Source organism: Neophocaena asiaeorientalis, unplaced genomic scaffold, assembly GCF_003031525.2.
Source record: "Neophocaena asiaeorientalis asiaeorientalis breed wild unplaced genomic scaffold, Neophocaena_asiaeorientalis_V1.1 scaffold206, whole genome shotgun sequence".
NCBI classification, from domain to species: domain Eukaryota; kingdom Metazoa; phylum Chordata; class Mammalia; order Artiodactyla; family Phocoenidae; genus Neophocaena; species Neophocaena asiaeorientalis.
The window spans coordinates 2,747,613-2,765,204 of NW_020174578.1; the positions used below are offsets into that span (position 1 = coordinate 2,747,613).

The following is a 17,592-nucleotide window of genomic DNA, read 5'->3' on the forward strand; positions in this document are numbered from 1 at the left end:
TGTGTGGCTGGGCCTGGAAGGATCAGTGGGCCCATCACTCTTTCTCTGGAAGCTGTCAGAGTTGGAAGGCTTACTTAGCACCTGGGCAGGATGTGAGCCAAGTGCCGGCCTGGAGAGGGGAACGTGCAGGGGATGACGATCGCCTCGGAAGAGGCAGAGATGAAAGAGTATCGGCTCCCAGGGCTCCTGGATTTCTGCTCTGGCCGAGGCCTGTTTGCTCAGCTTTTCTCGGATCCCTGGGAGCCCTCTCTAGAGCCTTAGAAAAGCCCCGTTTTACTGGAGCCCATCTTTGTACAACCACAAGAGTCTTAGAGAGAACATTCACTACAAACAGAGCCACTCCACTTTTATCTTTTCACTTTTTGGGGTCCACGGAAGATTCTGACTGGAAGGTGGAAACAAAAGACTCCATGCTGCTAACACCAAGTATGGAAATCCCGGGCCAAGTGTGACCCTCGCTGCAGTGAGGAGGACACCCGGGTGCAGAAAAGGTGGTGCGGCTGGTTTTGGGGGCCCCCGTCTCAGCGGGAGACCGGAAGGAGGGGTGAAGGAGCCACCGTGCCCCTCCTTCCCCAGCCTCTGCCCTAAGTGCCGCTGTGGGACCCACAGGAAGGCAGTGCTGGGCAGGGGCAGCTGACCCTGATGGCAGAGGATCTGGGAGGCACAGGGTGTCTGTGCTTTGGGGGAACAAGGATAAGCGGTCAGGCACGAGGTGGAATCCTGCAACTCTCCTCCTCCTCTCCCAAACCACAGCTCACTCACTGAACCCCAGATCTCTCCGTCCACCTAGGATAGCTGCCTCCTTTCTCCAGCCAGACCCACCCCTCCACCGCCTGCCCCTGCTGAGGCCCTGAGTCGGGCCATTCACGTGGTATCTACCATCTACCTGACGGTGGTTTCCACGCATGGGACTCACTATCCTTTTTCCCCACACATATTTCTAACTCCCTCTGTCCAAGCCCAATTCTCCCTCTTCCTAACTCCATGGAAGTCATCCACCCACTTCTCCCCGAGGAGTGTACTGTGATGGGCATACCGACGGTTAGCTTTGGCTTCAGACTGAGACTCAAACCAGGAGACCAAAAAGCACATTTCAGCTCTTCAGGGAGAAAAGAGGCACGTGTGGATAGTGGATTAACCTTTACTTCCCGTGGACTGGAACCTATTCCCTCATAGCTACACAGTTCTGCTCATATACAGCCCTTTATAAGGGTGCAATCGGTTCTATGGCCCTGACAGTAATAGAGGGTAAGGGAGACATGTGACGAAGGTCTAGCCCCGTCTTACCACCTTTAGAGCCTCGTTTGGAAATGGAGCGGCATTAAGACCCATAAATCAAGGGTAAAGGTACGCTTTTGAAGGGGAAGCTGCCCAGATAGCACCTGCCGCCCACCCCAAAGTATAGTATGTATAGTATGTGCATAAAACGCCCGAGTATTACGTGGGTTCTCACTTGCCCCAGATCTGACACCTTGCTCAACGCCATCGCCACAGTCTTTCCCACACCAGGTGGGCAGACGCCCGAGTGCAAGGACCAGCAGTGGAGAGTGGCTAAGAGGAGCTCAAAACATGTTCGCTGAATGAGGGAATGAAAGGGCCCCGCCGAGCCTGGGCCTTCGTCCACACGCCCACCAGCCATTCTCTGAGAATCCCAGTAACCAGGACCCCCCCACTATCCCGCAGCCCCCAATTCTTACCTCCCATGAGGAAGAGAAGCCCTGCCACATACTGCATAAGGCCTCGGTCCCAGCAGCAGCCCAGCACGCCGATGATCCAGCCGAAGAGGATGATGGCCACCGCCATGCCCATGAAGCCGGCCGTCATCCTACGCAGGTCTGCGGGGAAGCAGGCAGACAACAGTTAGCATCAGAGCCCGGAACTCAGGGTCCAGTGCACCCCGGTCCCGGGCGAGGGGGCAGGGAGGCCACCTGCCCTTTACAGACAGGTTGGTACAACCAAGCTTCCTCTGCAGAGGACAGAGCCCCCAGTGGTGACTGTCTCCTCACGTGCAAACACACGCTGGGGCCGCGTGGTCCATACGCACAGGGAGAGATCCTCATCGTAGCTGTCATTTCTTTTACATCTCCTTTGCGCCAGGCACAGCACCGTTCTTCCCAAGGCTTCTCTCTCAACCTTCTAAGATATGTACTGTCTTTATCCCTATCTGAAAGATGGAGCAAGTTGCTGAAAGCCATACAGTGAGTGGTAGGACAGGGCGACAAGCCCAGATCTGTGCGGCTCCCCAGTCATAATCCAGCATTAGTCACCTCTCCGGGCAGGGAGAACCAGACAAATGGACCGTTAGAGCTGGGCTGGGTCGGGTCCTGGCAGTCTGGCTGCACCTGCCAAGGACTCCCTCCCTTCCCTCCAGGGTTTGCTGGTCTCCCAGGAGGTCAGGAGTGAGCATGAAGCTGCCGGTGGCAACGCTTTCCTCCTTCTCCAGCCCGGCCCCCAGGGTCTCAGCTCCCCTTGCACGTGAGGCCGCAGGGTGGGCACCATGCTTCCTGCTCTCGGACTGTACCCCCGAGGAGGCCTCCTCAGGTCAACCCGGTTTTCCAGATCAGGCCCTTCTCCGCTCCGCGCCCCACTGACCCGCCAGACAAAGCCTGGCGTAGGCACAGAGGGGAGGAGGGCCGTCTGGAAAGGTGGTATTTTTAGCAGAAGGGAGAGGGCAGAGCTGCTGCCATGTCAGCCTCATTCAGCAACTGGCTCTGCTGGGCTTCCTCCAGACCTGACAGGGCCCTGTCACAGAGGCAGAAATCCACAGAGAGCCCGTTCCTGCTTTACTGAGTTCTCCTTAGTCCTCCCCACCCATGCCGACCCGGAGTGCCCGCCGCAGCCAGGTAGCAGTCACATCCGTTACTCTTTGCTCTGCGGGCTCCCTCCACTCTCCACTGTAGTCAAGGGCAAGCAGGTGATGGGAATGGGAAAAGAGAGGTCAGGGTATTTTCAGTCTAAAGGAGATTTATATCCCCTTAAACAGGTCAGGAAATTTTTCTTCTATACCCCTGTGAAACCAATGGTTCCCTTTTCAGTAACTGGAGGGTTTCCAGGAAAAATCTCGGCCCCTCTGCCAGCACTAGAGAGGACAAACCTGCTGAAGCCCCAGAGCCCCTTCCTGCTGCACTTGGCCGGTACCGGCCCCTGGGCTGTGCAGACCCATGGGAGCAAAGGTACTGCCTGGGGGACTGAATGGAGACGGGGTCCTGTAAGGTGTGTGCACTTGGGCCAGGGATGGAAAAGCGGGCTGGGCAGGAAAAGAGAAATGCAAATCATTAAAAGAGGGAAGCGTATTGCTGTTGGTGGACGAAAGCAAAGTTCTTTACTCAGAAGAAAACAGAGCAAAAGGCAGGAAGGGAAATGGAGAGAATAATTCCTCTTCCAAAAGTCCTGAGACAGATAATAGTCATCTGTGTCCCAGGTCAGGGAGGGCTGTGCCTCCAACACAGACTAGGTACACTCTACTGTCTCCCAAAGGCTTGGTCAACAAAAGCTGAGGCTCACGTTAAGTTGCTGATCTGGAAAGAAGGATGAAAACCAGAGGTCAGGTCTGAGTATTTTCACTGACCTGGGAGGATATTCCCCATCACCCTATGAGCCTGATTTTGCTAGAGCCATGCAAGTACGGCTGGTTATTTTGCCCTCAGACCCACGTGGTAACTCAGGGCAGCTGTAGCAACAACTTATAAGGTAGGTAGGACAAGAAATATTCCTATTTTGCAGGATTTAAAGAAGTTAAATAATTTATTAACAGTCTCAAACCCGTGAACTAAAAAAAGGAGTGAGCTGGGTTATTGAGTTGTGTGGGAAAGTAAAGTTAAAATGTAATTAATGTATCTAGTATTTCTTCCTCCCAAATTAAGCCAGGATTATAGTTACAAGATTTTTTTTTTTTTTAAAGACAGAAATTCACACAGAAGGGGAAACTAGGAAAGGAGACAGCGGCAACAGAAGATTGGAAACCGTAAAGCTGAGAGACAGTATAATTGCCTCAGCAGAACTGAAGAGCTAAGGTGAGAGCCAGCAGGGGGGAAGCTGAAAACCATCCTGCCAAATCCCCAAAAGGCTCAGGAACTGGCACCGGGGAGTTAAGCAGAGGGGAGGGAGATAAAACAAGGATTTGGTACAAGTTGTTTGAGCTGGAACTAGAACCCTAGCTCCCCTCACCCACTCTACACCTCTAGGGCTACCCCCTTTTCCCCCACCCCCCAGGGTGGAGTGGGCATACTTAGGACCGGGGGTTGACAAGCTCAGGTGAGGGCTGGCCGGCACAGCTGAGGGTCATTATGCACAGAGCAAGTGTCTGTGCACATACAGAATGTGGAAGGCTTACCCTTGAGACCCCAGACCTCTTCTGCCTGGCTCTCAGAAGCAGACTGCCCTGCCTTTGCCCTATAGCCTGGAAGCTGGGAGAGACCTTTCTGGTGATGACCAGCACAAGAGAAAATATCTAGACACATTGCCACTGTGTGTTGTGAGGGAGGCGTAAGCAGCCACTCCAACCATCTACAGTGAAGCTTCCCATTGGCAAGCCCACCCCCGACTCAGGGCTTCCAGGCAGCCCCAAATACCTGAGAAAAGCTATAAGCTGTGAGAAGAGCTTGAGGAAACAAACTGCAGGGAAAAGAAACGATAATTAAAAACTATTACTGGGAAATGCAAATCAAAACCACAATGAGATACCACCTCATACCTGTCAGAATGGCCATCGTCAAAAAGACCACAAATAACAAATGTTGGTGAGGATGTGGAGAAAAGAGAACCCTTGTGCACTGTTGGCGGCAATGCAAATTTGTGCAGCCACTGTGGAAAACAGTACGGAGGGTTCTCAGAAAACTAAAACTAGAACTACCCTATGACCCAGCAATTCCACTCCTGGGTATATATCCTAAAAGAACAAAAACACTAATTTGAAAAGATACGTGCACCCCAGTGTTCAGAGCAGCATTATTTACAATTGTCAAGATATGGAAGCAACCTAAATGTCCATCAACAGATGAATAAAGAAAATGCGACATATGTATTTATACACACACACACACACAATGGAATACTACTCAGTATTCTATAAAAAAATAACAAAATTTTGCCATTTGCAGCAACATGGATGGACTTGGAGGGCATTATGCTAAGTGAAACAAGCCAGACAGAGAAAGACAAATACTGTATGACATCACTTATATGTGGAATCTAAAAAATACAACAAACTAGTGAATATAACAAAAAAGAAGCAGACTCACAGATACAGAGAACAAACTAGTGCTTACCAGTGGGGGGAATACAGGGGTGAGGGTGGGAGAAACAAACTACTGGGTGTAAGATAAGCTCAAGGATGTACTGTACAACATGGGGAATATAGCTAATATTTCATAATAACTGTAAATGGAAAGTAATCTTTAAGAATTGTATAAAAAAATTTTATACAATTATTTTATACAAAATTGTATAAAATAAATTTAAAAATTATTAGTATCCCCAAGAGACAAGAGAAGAAACACAGTTTGCCTCCATGAAATACAAACAGGATACTACTGAAAAGAACTCTCTGAAGAACAAAAATAATACCTTATAATAATGGAATCAAAATCACTGAAATTAATATTATAAAATCAATTCTAATTTATGGATTAACAGTCCTATCTTGTTCCAAAAGATTTAGGAGTCTTACAAAATGCACACAGTATAACAGGATAAAAATAATCAACAAGGAAATGAAGGAAAACGAAAATAAAAAAATAAAAGAAGATGAAGCCAGATATCACATTCACACACAAAATTTGGTCCACGATGTCTTTAGAAAGGTTATTATAGTCACCATATTTGGATTTAAGGCATTAGATATTCTTTCGATTATCTTTAAATCTTTGTTGTTTTTTATTTGCATTTGAGAAAATCCCAAAGGCCACTCTGCCTATGGAATGACCCACACATAGATGGCCCCATTCCTGCCCACCTGCATTAGCCCATGTGTCAATTTCATTTCTTTAGCAGTAAGAATCTGCCTTTTTTACTCTTTGTGATGCTCACTGTGCTCACAGCAGTACTTTGCACCCAGGAATTTACACAGCTTGTACAGTTAATAACCCTTGAACAAAGAGGGGAGTTGGGGCACCGACGCCCTGCACAGTGGAAAATCCACGTATAACTTATCGTTGGCCCTCTGTACACTTAGCTTCTCTGAATCCACGGTTCTGCATCCATGGATTTAGTTAACCACGCACGTTGTGCTACTGTAGTATGTACTCTTGAAAAACACCCACGAATAAGTGGACCCGTGTAGTTCAAAACTGTCGTTCAAGGGTCAGCTGTTATTTCTTTCCCCGTCTTTTCCTGCCTTTTTGTAGAAAGAAGGAAGAAGGCAAGGAGGGAGGGAAGGAGGTGGGGGGGGGGAAGGAAAGGAAAAAGAAAACCTAACTCAACTATCTGAAGCCATGGAAAAATATTATGCAGGGTCAGCCTAAGAATAATCCCCTTGGAAAGAACTTGGAATAGTGAGTTGGGCAGGCAAAGGCTGAGATCAAGAAAAATCTTCTCATGGATTGTGTTGGGTTTGAGTCTATTATCTGTATTCCACGACTGTAATGTTTGACATTCTAATGTTCGAAATGAGAAAGGTGCATTCTAAACTTTCTAGAAAAAGAATTTAGCTCAGTGCAGTGGAAAGGAGTGGGCAGAAGCGGGCGGATGATGAGGACAGAGGAGGAAGAAAACCAGGAGAACCATTAAATAGAAGCAGAAAAAAGCCGTTCTCCCTCGTGGAAAAATTTTTATTTTGAAGTTTACACTCCTATTAACATTTAAATTGAAAGGTATTGCTTGCAACTCTACATAGGAAACCAGGATATCTGCATTTAAATAAACACCATTCAGAGAAGGAAAATATATATGGGCTCTGAATTTCTATTTGCTCTTTAAAGAACTCAGTACAAAAAAAACTGATGAGGGCTGGGATTTTCTTCTCATTAAAAAAACAGAAATGGTTGGGATAAGTATGGGTTAGACCTTGCTGTGTCAGTAAAGACAGGAGATGGGGAGGGCAGACACTGTTAACACAGTGGTCCAGGGTGAAGAGTATGGCGAAACCAACAAGGTCATGGTCCTCTTCTGCTGGCCACGCAGGGCACCTCTGCCTGATATGAGCACTGCCTTGGCTACAAGGATGGAAGTGTGTCAGCTGCCCTGGTAGCTGGACATGCATTCACAAATTAATCAGTCCCTCTGGGGTTCAAGGTCACAAGAATTGGAGGGCAGAGCAAGGTGGTGAGGACAGAACTCAGTGCTTTTGCCCCAAGGGATCAGTCTGGAAGGGAAGAAGTGGAGAGAGATAGTTGGGCAATGAACATGTTAGCCGTGGGATCAACTCAGGACAAACTGATTCACAGGGGAAGGAATATTCCAGGAACCAATTACTGCACAGCAACCATCTCTGAAGGAAGTGGGGCTTGATTCTGGGTAACCACACAGAGATACAACAGATGCGGATACAAGCACGGATTCCTGGAATCAGGCTGCCCTGATTCAGATCCTGGCTCTGCCATGTACTGGCTGCGTGAACTTGAGCACGTCAGTCCCTCTCTCTGGATCTCAGTTTCCACATCTATAACGGGAGGTTATAACAGTGCCTACTTCAAAGGGTTATTGAGAGGATTAAATAAGTTATTATGTATAAACTGCTTAGAACAGTACCCGGCACAAAGCTAGAGCTACACAAATGTAAATAGAAGTGGAAGACACTTAAATTAAAGCTGTTCTCTTTTTTCATACACCACACCTCTCACACGTGCTGTGCAAGAGCACACAAGAGCTAACACCATGTTGGGGTTAGCCCCTAATTAAGGATTTGGTACCCAGAGGGAACAGGTACCAGGAGAGGCTGAGGTGAAGGCTTTATGCATCTATTGTTAATATTGAGATGCATCCACCCTGGAGTGGTGATGCTTCTTATCCTTGGGGGACCCAAAACAGCTAGAGGCCATGGCAGCTAATAGCACAGGTGCCGGGGGCCATAGAGGCTGCTTGAAACCTGGGCTCTAGCATTGAGCACTGTACCGCTCTAAAAGGAAGAGGCATGGGGCAAGACGTAACTTTTCAGTGATCTAACTAGTTAACAGTGAAACAGAGAAGTAGCGCACGAATCTGGAGTAGGAACCTATGTTGATGTCTTCTTTGTATATATGATTAAAAGGTTTTGCCTAGGGCTTTCTTCCAGAGTATAGGTTGGTTCAGCATCGTGATGTAGTTGTATTTAAGAAACCATTTTTATGTGAAAACAAAATAGTTCTTGGGTTTCCATAAGAAAGTGCCCTCTGCCCATCCCTGTGCCTCCATCTTTCTCCAAGAGCCCCGTGTTCCAGTCATGAAAACACTGCAGTTCTCGAAAGGCTTGGCACTTTCCTCCCTTTCCTTGATGGCGCTGTGCTCTCTGCCAACATGGCTGCCCACATGTTCCACCAGGCAAGCTTCTCATCATCCTTAAAATTTCCCTAAAGAGTAAATGTCTGGGAGGCTTCTAAGGTGCTTTAGCTGACACGGGCGTCCAGTGCTCCAGGCTCCTGTAGCACTTGGCTGATAATCACTCCTCTAGCACTGACCACGTCTTACTGTAATTATTTATGTCTCCCTTCCTCCAGCAAATGTGAGCTTGTTCAGGGCTGTGGTCACGTCTGGTTTATTTTGCCTTCCCAGTCCCCAGCGCGTTGCCCGGCAAAAGCAGGTGCTCGATAAATGTCTGCTAAGTGAGATCACCATCCCACCCTGTGATGATTACTAAAACCGTATGCACCATGGACTAAAGCACCGTGAAGAGGATGCGCTTACCCAACTCAACCCACTCCAGTGACTCAAACGTCATTGTGACTTGAAGCCAACTTCTCTCTCCTCCAACCTTATTTTTAAAAGCCAGCATTAATTATTGCTTAACAATTCAATGTAATTTTTTGCTTTTGTTTTTTTGTGTACACAAAGAAAACATCAACATAGGTTAGGTTTCAGATCGCACAGAGCCACGCAACATGGGGGCTCCTTACCATAAAGTTTAATGAGCACATGTGAAACCCTACAGATCACGATCCCAACAGACCTTTCTGTGCTGTCCCCACAAGTCAGGAAGAGATCGGGGGGGAAGGTAGTTGCTGTAGAAATGAGAAGTGGTTTTTGGGTCAGAAGACGGGCTTGACGCTTCCTGCTCTTCAACCCTACCTCCGGATTAGAGAGCTGCCATAAATAGGGACATTATGTGATACAGCATATACAAATCACATCCATTGTCAAGACAAGGGAAGGCAAATTGCAAAATTTGTACCCGCCTGATGAAAGAAAGCTAGGTCAGCAGCTAAAGCAAGTGCCTGGAGAGAAGAAAGAATGGGGAAAAAACCCAGAACTGAGAGGCAGAGTCCCAAACAAAAAAAACCCTCAAGAATGACTCCCTTCTCCCTGCTGCCACACTGCTGAGCCAACATCAGAAACCGCAGACAGGAATGATGAGAAGGAAACTACAGCGCAGCCAACCAGATACACGCGAGTAGACCCACTGGGTGCCCAGTTCTCTGTCCTCGGGGGTCTCCCTGCCGGGAACGACGAGCTAAACCAATACAGTCGCTATTCCACCCTAGAGAAGCTCCCAACTCTCCTCCTCTAGATCACGTGTCACTGACAGCTGCTCTGAGTGCAGAGGACAGAAATCGGGGTGGCAAGAATGTGTCCCCACAAAGCAATGAGAAGACAGAAGCTTTAAGACACACGGGCACCCTAGAGAGCACTATGCTTTCCAGAAACATGCTGCAGGCGCCTGAGAATCGGTTGATTGCAAAGAATTTGAAAGGCCTGGGGAAGAGGAAGAGAAATAGGAATGAGCGTTTATTGTGCATCTACTATGCGCAAGGCGCTGGGCTGGGCAATTTACACGGGACACGCCCGTGAAGCCTCGCAATGGCTCTATAAGGAAGATACTATTTCTCTCATTTTGTAGACTTAGCTATGGAGACAATGGAATTTCAGTCAATCAAGGTCACACAGCCAGTCAGAGGCAGGCCTGGGAAACGGCCTCCCTCTGCCCATGCCCTTTCCATTCGATTCCATGCCGCTTCAAACCCCAGAAGAGAATTTAACATTCAGTAAAATGTAATGGAATATTATTCAGCTGTTAAAATTACTCTCGTGGAAAATGTCAATGACCAGGGAAAAGTTCATAACAGAATATTAAATGAAAAATAATGCACAAGCCTATCTATTCCATACAACCCCTAGGCTGCGGGTGTACATACGTGCATCCATGCATGTACACCCACGTGGGAGACGCAAGGGAGAAGTACCCCAGATGCTAACAGGGAGCCTTTCTGGGTTGTGATATTTGGGGTTTTGTTTGTTCTTTCCTACGATGAGAATGAATTCCTTTAACAATGAAACGTTGAGTTCTCTGGGAGATGTGAGCTTTACTGCTTTTTAAAGTTCTAAGTACAAATAATGAGGCACACCGAACTGATAGGAGGCGTTGATCTCAGGCCTGGCCACAGATTCCTTCTCATGAGTACCCCCTTCTTAAAGACACACTGCCACTAAGTAGTTTCTTTAGTCTTTTTAACAGTGAAAGCAAAAGACTTGCCAAGCTGCTCTTTGGCCAACAGTATGGACTGTGGAAATACTTGCCATCGGAGGGCAGTGCTTCCTTTACCTGGCAGCTCCAGCTCAGGCCAGCACAGGAACGCGGCTCTAAGATGTCGCTGCCCTCCGCTGCTATTCTTTCCGCATGTGATGCCGTCAGGGAGGTGTGCGAGGCCCCTCAGTACCCTCTCTCTGACTAGATCCCATGCTTTAGGGGCTAGGCACCTTGCAGATACCCGAGAACCTCAGACGGCTCACACGCATGTCTCTATAGCAATCTTCTCACCCTCAAATGTCCCTTCCACTAATGAGGTTCCCAGGAACAAGCACAGCAATTTCTGTTTGAATGACACGATGGTGTAGAGATAAACAACACACTGAACTTGACGTCAGAAGACCTGCATCTGAGGCCCAGTTCTCCCCGTGTTGGCTGGGATGCAGCGTACAGGTCACACCAAACTTAGCTCTGAGGCCTAAGAACAATACAGAGAGAACAACAATGGGGCAGAGAACAATGGATGGCGAAACCCCTGCTCCCTCCATATTCTCCAGCTGTGTGGGCCATACGGCAGCCAGGGCTACTACACGTGGGTGCTGAGGACCTGAAATCGTCATCAAGCACCTGGGCTGAGACACGTACGTGTAAAATACACACCAGCTGTCCAAGACGGTATGAGTTTTCATCAAATATCGGAAAAATCTGTACACTGATTACACGCTGATGTGACAGTATTTTGGATATACTGGAGTAGATAAAATATGTGATTAAAATTAATGTTATTGTTTCTTTTTACACAGTTAATGGGGCTAGTAGAACATTTTAACTTGGATTACGGTTTGCATTATATTTCAATGGACAGCACTTTTTTTTTTTTTTCAATTTGCTGTGTTGGCAACACAGCATTTATTTATTTAACATCTTTACTGGTGTATAATTGCTTTACAGCGGTGTTAGTTGCTGCTGTATAACAAAGTGAACCAGCCATATGCATACGTATATCCCCATATCCCTTCCCTCTTGCGTCTCCCTCCCACCGTCCCTATCCCACCCCTCTAGGCGGATGCAAAAGACCGAGCTGGTCTCCCTGTGCTATGGGGATGCTTCCCACTAGCTATCTGTTTTACATTTGGTAGTGCATATGTTGGACAGTACTTTCTGTTTTTTCGGTTATTTTTTCTTTTTTGTGCGGTACGCGGGCCTCTCACTGCTGTGGCCTCTCCCGTTGCGGAGCACAGGCTCCGGACGCGCAGGCTCAGCGGCCATGGCTCACAGGCCCAGCCGCTCCGCGGCATGTGGGATCCTCCCGGACCGGGGCACGAACCCGTGTCCCCTGCATCGGCAGGCGGACCCTCAACCACTGCGCCACCAGGGAAGCCCAGCATTTTCTAAAGAGAAGGGTAAGACATTGGGCAGAACTTGCTACGAGGGTTTTGCAACTTGCAGTATACTCTCCACCTTCAGTTTACACACAGAAGGAGATTAGGGGGCAGAGACTGAAGAGGGAGGGTTCTTAGAAGAGAGTCAGCAGAGGGCTGCGTGTTTCCCTTCCTCCCACGATAGCTTCCCCACTCCCAGCACCACCTCCTCAAGCCAAGAAAAGGGCCCTTGAGAGAACCATTTGGAGAGCGGCACACAGGTACCCTAGAGTTTAGAGGACACAGGGCATGGTACCTACGTGTGGCCCGAAAAGATGAGGCGAGAAGCCGGTTAGAGTTGCCCATGAAAGCAAAGACAAAGCTACACATCCAGCTTCTGGCTGGGGAACGATCCTGTGCTTTCTCCACAGGCCAAGCGGAGGCCAACGAAGACTAAAGGTTCCTAGAAAAGACACGACCCAAGAGCTTCACCTGGTAGGGTGTGATGACTGCAACAGAGTCCTATGAGGGGTAGCACCAAAATTGGGGGCTGAGGAAGGAGTGGGACCAGGTCAGCTGGAAGGTGCACTGCCCACATCAGGAGATGATGAGGTGTGGTCAGTCACTGAGAAGCTTTTCCAAAGGAGCCACAAAGGTGCCCTGCAAGAGACAGATCAGCACCTGGGCCTTGCTGCATGCAGGGCACCAACAGACAGCAACGCCACCAGGCAAACAAGACCCCGTGGGCCTTTTACCCATCGTTCTCTCAACCCCCACCCCCACCCCGCCCCGCCCCAACCCTAGAGGAAGCAGAAGTAGTAGAGCTAAAGCGGGGGCAGGTGGAACAATGCTGAAGAAGGAGCAGAACAGACCTTCTTTCTTACTGCACGTTTCCAGAAGGGCGTCAAGCCCATGCACTGGGGAAGGGAGAAGATTTAAACCAGATACAAGACAGACATTCTGATACTAGATCCGACTCAAATGTTAATATCTACAAATGCAAGTTTACTAATACCTGAAGGTTACCCAAAGAAACTGTGGGATCTCCTATAGATGTCAACTAAGAACGGGAGATCAGACAGAATGGGGCTAAAAAGGTGGTAGTGAGAATAAAAGTTGTAGATGCAGCCTTTTCAATAAATTGGTTAAAAATGATCTTATACAAGTCATATCTGAAACAAGAATGACAACAATACAGCCAGCATTTTTCATGTGTCAGGCATGTCCTAAGCACTTCCTATACCTTATCACATTTAATCTTCCCAACAAATTGATGAGTTTATAATGCTCCTTTTATTGATGAGATAATAAGTAACTTGCCCCAAGTCAGGCAGCTTGCAAGTAGGAGACTCCAAAACCCGGGCTTTTAGACACTTTGCTCTGCAGTCTCTTGGAGTCACTGACCAAGTGACATCTGTGACAACAGCCCTTTGTAAACTGTAAAGTACCACCACAAATACCAGGGATCATTTATGTTCACTGGCAGGCTGCAGGGCAGAGGAACAAACACAGTGCACCCAGTGGGCGTTACTGGTATCATCTAATGTGTATTTAGCAGTCTCAGGGCACACTGGTCATTACAAACAACATGGGAAATCCAAGACAAATAACTTCTCCCCCTCCCCGGCCCTTCCCCAAGTCTTTAAATTTGCAATCCAGGCAAATTTTGTTTTCTAATTTAGAAGTATGATAATGAAGGGCCTAAGAAGCGTGTGCTTGCCTCTTGCCACATATAAGCAGAGAGGTTTTCCAAAGCCCACGTGCATGGGGTGGCAGGAACAGGCAGTGTGACGGAAAAAAAAAAAAGGGTGCTTTGGAGTAGTAAGGACCATGGAATAGTGGGTGCGCACTGCCCTGGGCAACAGGAGATCTGGTCTTTGACCCCTGCTACTAGTTCTATTACTTTAGGTAAGTCCTATAATTGCAGGGTTCCTCTACTTCCTGAAATGGGGATAATCATACCTTTCCTGCCTGGAGGTCTGGGGGTAGACCAGATGATTCTTCTCTAGCAGCTGTGATACTCAGCCCCATTTTTGCAATATGCCACCCTGTCTTTAGCTCAAGAGACAGAGCACAATTCAAAAACGATGGGTACGTTACGAAAACACTAATACTACATCCTGGGGCCATTTCTGAGGAGTGCCGAATGACCATAAATCAAGCAGGTAACATAAATCAAGGGAGGCTGTACACCTGCCACAAGGCTGGGAGTCCCGGGCATGAGACACAGAGCCGCCTCCTCTGTGTGGTCAACCTCCCATCCCCCACTCTGGGTCTCTCCCTGGTAAGGGGATGCTCGGTAGTGATCAGTAGTGAGTGAGTGAAAGGACCTCTCTTTCCCCTTATGCCTTCCTCCGTGGCTCTCCTGGCTTGTTTTTGGAGGCTTCCTGTGACCCAGGCTTCTTTGGCAAATGGTTAAATCTCATTCAAACAAAGATCTTGCCAAGAAAAGGGCCTCTGTAAGGAAACTAAAAGTATATCACACCCTCCACTTAAAAACAATTCATCAACAGAAATTCCCTCTCTGGGGTCAACTTATACTCATTTATTCATTCATTGCATGTTTAGCAAGCAGCAGCTATGTTCAACAACAAAACTGGGTCCCTGGCTTCAATGAAAGGTACTTTCCAGGGAGAGAGACAAACGATTTCCATATATGCATACGTATCACACCATGACAGGTGGTGATAAATGCTAGAAAGAAAAACAAAGTAGGTGACAGGGATGAAATGTAATGGGGCAGAAGTGGGGGAGTTGCTAATTAACAGAGGGAGGTTAGAAATGATCTTAATCAAGTGACACTTCAGCAGATACCTGAGGAAGTGCGGGAACAGACAGGTGGATATCTGAGGGAAAGGCATTCCAGGAAGAGGGAATAAGAGAAGCAAAAGCACTCAGGCAGGAATCTGCTTAGCATATTTGAGGAACAGCAGGGAGACGACATATTCTACACAATCCTGTAGGATATCTTTCTCTTCCCAATTATTAGCGTAACACGCTGACTTAGAGCCACGTGATAAATCCTAGTGATTGTTTGGAAGCAAAGAAGTACTTGGTATAACCAGCTAAGTTCTCTTTCAACTTAGGGAAAGAAAAGCAGTAGAATTGATAGGAATCGGTGACTAGCTAAATACGAGAGATGAAGGAGATCCATCACTGATGACCCCCAGGTCTCTGGCTTAGATAAGGGGGAAAATGATGATGTCACTGACCCAGATACAGAGTAAAAGAAGAAGCAGAGAGTGTTGCTCCTCTGTTTGAATTCAGTTTTATTTTTGTTCATTTTTTGGAGGGGGATGGGAGAGAGAATGTGAAGGGCAGGTCTTGTAGGAGAAGAGAGGATGCTAAGGTCAGTTTGTTAAGCATTTAACAGACATCTAACTGGAGATGTCCCTTATGGCACTTCTCATAAAAGTGAGAAGAGACAAAGGCCAAGGACAGAATTTGAACATCAATATTTAAGGGATGAGAAGAGGAAGAGAAGAAGAATGAGAATGGGTACCTAAGAAGGGCGGGGCAAAATCCGGCATGAGGGTCATCCCGGGAGGGAAAGGAAGAAAGGTTTCAATGATGGCTAATGATGCTGAGATCAAATAAGACCTCATGTCAGAAAACAGTCAGCAAAGGATTGCCGAGCACCGACTGTGTGCCAGGCGTTGTGCCAGCCACAGGGAACACTGCAATTCACAAGACTGGCATGGTCTCTTCCACACGGAGCTCACTAGGTTCACAACTAGGAGGTCCCCGCGACCTCGGCATGGGCTCCTTGAGTGGAAGTCAACCCCACCGAGTTCCTAGGAATGAATAGGAGGTGAGGAAATAAAAGTCACTCTTTGACACTCTGCTTTCAGGTGGCATGACTCTAGTGAAGAGGAGGGAAACGGAGAGACACTTAGGATGGAACGTGGAGTGACGGGGACTTTTCTTTTCCTAAAGTCCTTAAGACTTGCCTGTATTTCTATGCAGAGGAGAAAGAATTAGCAGAGAGGATGAACACGAAGATATCAGAGGCAACACCCTTTCACGTGCTCTGAGTCTTATCCAGATAAAAATAGCAGACTCGCACCCAAACGCAGCCAAGTCCCTGGTTCCACTTGACAAACGAGGGCAGCAGAGCCTGGTGGTGAGAAACGCTGAGCCTGGGGGTCAGACGATCTGGGCTTGAATTCCAGATCTACCACTTACTAGCCATGTGACCTTCACGGCTCCGTGCCTCAGTTTCCCCATCTGCAAGCAGGGATAATAACAGTTATCCTCAAAGACTGTTATGAGGATGATATTTTTATATCACTTAGAGGCTGGCCCAAAGTAAGTGCTATGCAAGTGTTGGGAAAGTAAAGTCTAGAAACAGACACGCGATTTACACATACGAAGCTTGGTAGATGGGAAGAGGGTTAGAAAGTGGGTGAGCACACAGGTGAGTATATATCTTTCTTCTTCCAAAGCCATGCAGCGTTCGGCTCAGAACCCCATCTTCCCTGAAACTCTCTCGGGGAGTTCTACCCAGAATGACACATTCTGTAGGAAGTACCCAGCATGGAGCATACCTGTGGGCCGACCTCTTACTTAGGGCACATTCATCCATTCACTGACTCATTCATTTGTTCATCACCCAGAGAGCTCCACCCCTCGTCCAGGTATTGTTCTACAAAGATGGGTAAGACACTAGCCCTTCCCTCGAGAGGGCTGCTGGTCCAGAAAGCCTTGGGTCTTCTCTCCTGCTGTCTGCCATGTGTGGTGTGGTCATTCAATCGCTTAGAAACTGGGACAGCATCATTTCTTCTCTGTGTCTCTCAGAGCATCTAATACACAGTAGGAGCGCCAAAACCCCACAGGATGAAGGAATGAATGTCTATTCCATTCTGTAGGCACCCGAATGAGTAGGAGCCCACACTGTCTCCCAGAAGATGAGTTATCAAGGGAGAAAGGAGCTGACGCTTCTTTGTCCCTTACTACGTGCCACGCACCATTGACAGTGCACCACTCACTTACAGCCAGTGGGTGAGAAAAAGCCTTTCCTACTCCTTTTGTTGAAAACTGATGCCTAATGGCTTCATTTTTATGTTTTCAAATGTTTTCCATTATCTATGGTTCGCTTTCTATGCTTGAAATGTCTCACGTGACTGGAAACATTTTTCATGCTTCACGTATAGTCAGTCGCTTTGGGATTTTGCCAGTGTTTGGCTGTTGGGTCTTTTGTTAAGTAAATGCTTGTTATGTACTTTGGTTCTGCAAGGGAAGAGCAAGCCCACCCCTCTGGCCCCGTGCGCACACTCTCTCCCTCGGCCCTCGACGTTATCTTTGTTCTGTGGCAGCCTATGAAAGCCCGTTCCAGCAATGTGCCTATTAATAAGGCCAGGGTCATCGGCAGATGAGTGAAAACCCAGAACCAAACAGGAATCATTGGGCAAAAACATTTTTTTTCGGTTCTTCCAGGGGAACTAGTGTGTTTGGTTTACCTCCAAGTTAGAAAAAAATAAATAAATAAATGGATCGTGGATTTTTTTTTTTTTTTTGCGATTCGCGGGCCTCTCACTGCTGTGGCCTCTCCCGTTGCGGAGCACAGTCTCCGGACGTGCAGGCTCAGCAGCCATGGCTCACGGGCCCAGCCGCTCCGTGGCATGTGGGATCTTCCCA

At 47.8% G+C, this 17,592-nt stretch overlaps 1 protein-coding gene across 1 annotated transcript in view; it reads right to left on the bottom strand.

Annotated features, from left to right (window-relative positions):
• The window catches only part of TMEM178B (transmembrane protein 178B), a 344,042-nt gene that overhangs the window by 31,555 nt on the left and 294,895 nt on the right, over window positions 1–17,592 (bottom strand). The window contains 1 exon segment of the mRNA XM_024758085.1: window positions 1,698–1,835. Within this exon segment, the coding sequence (XP_024613853.1) occupies window positions 1,698–1,835 (138 nt within the window).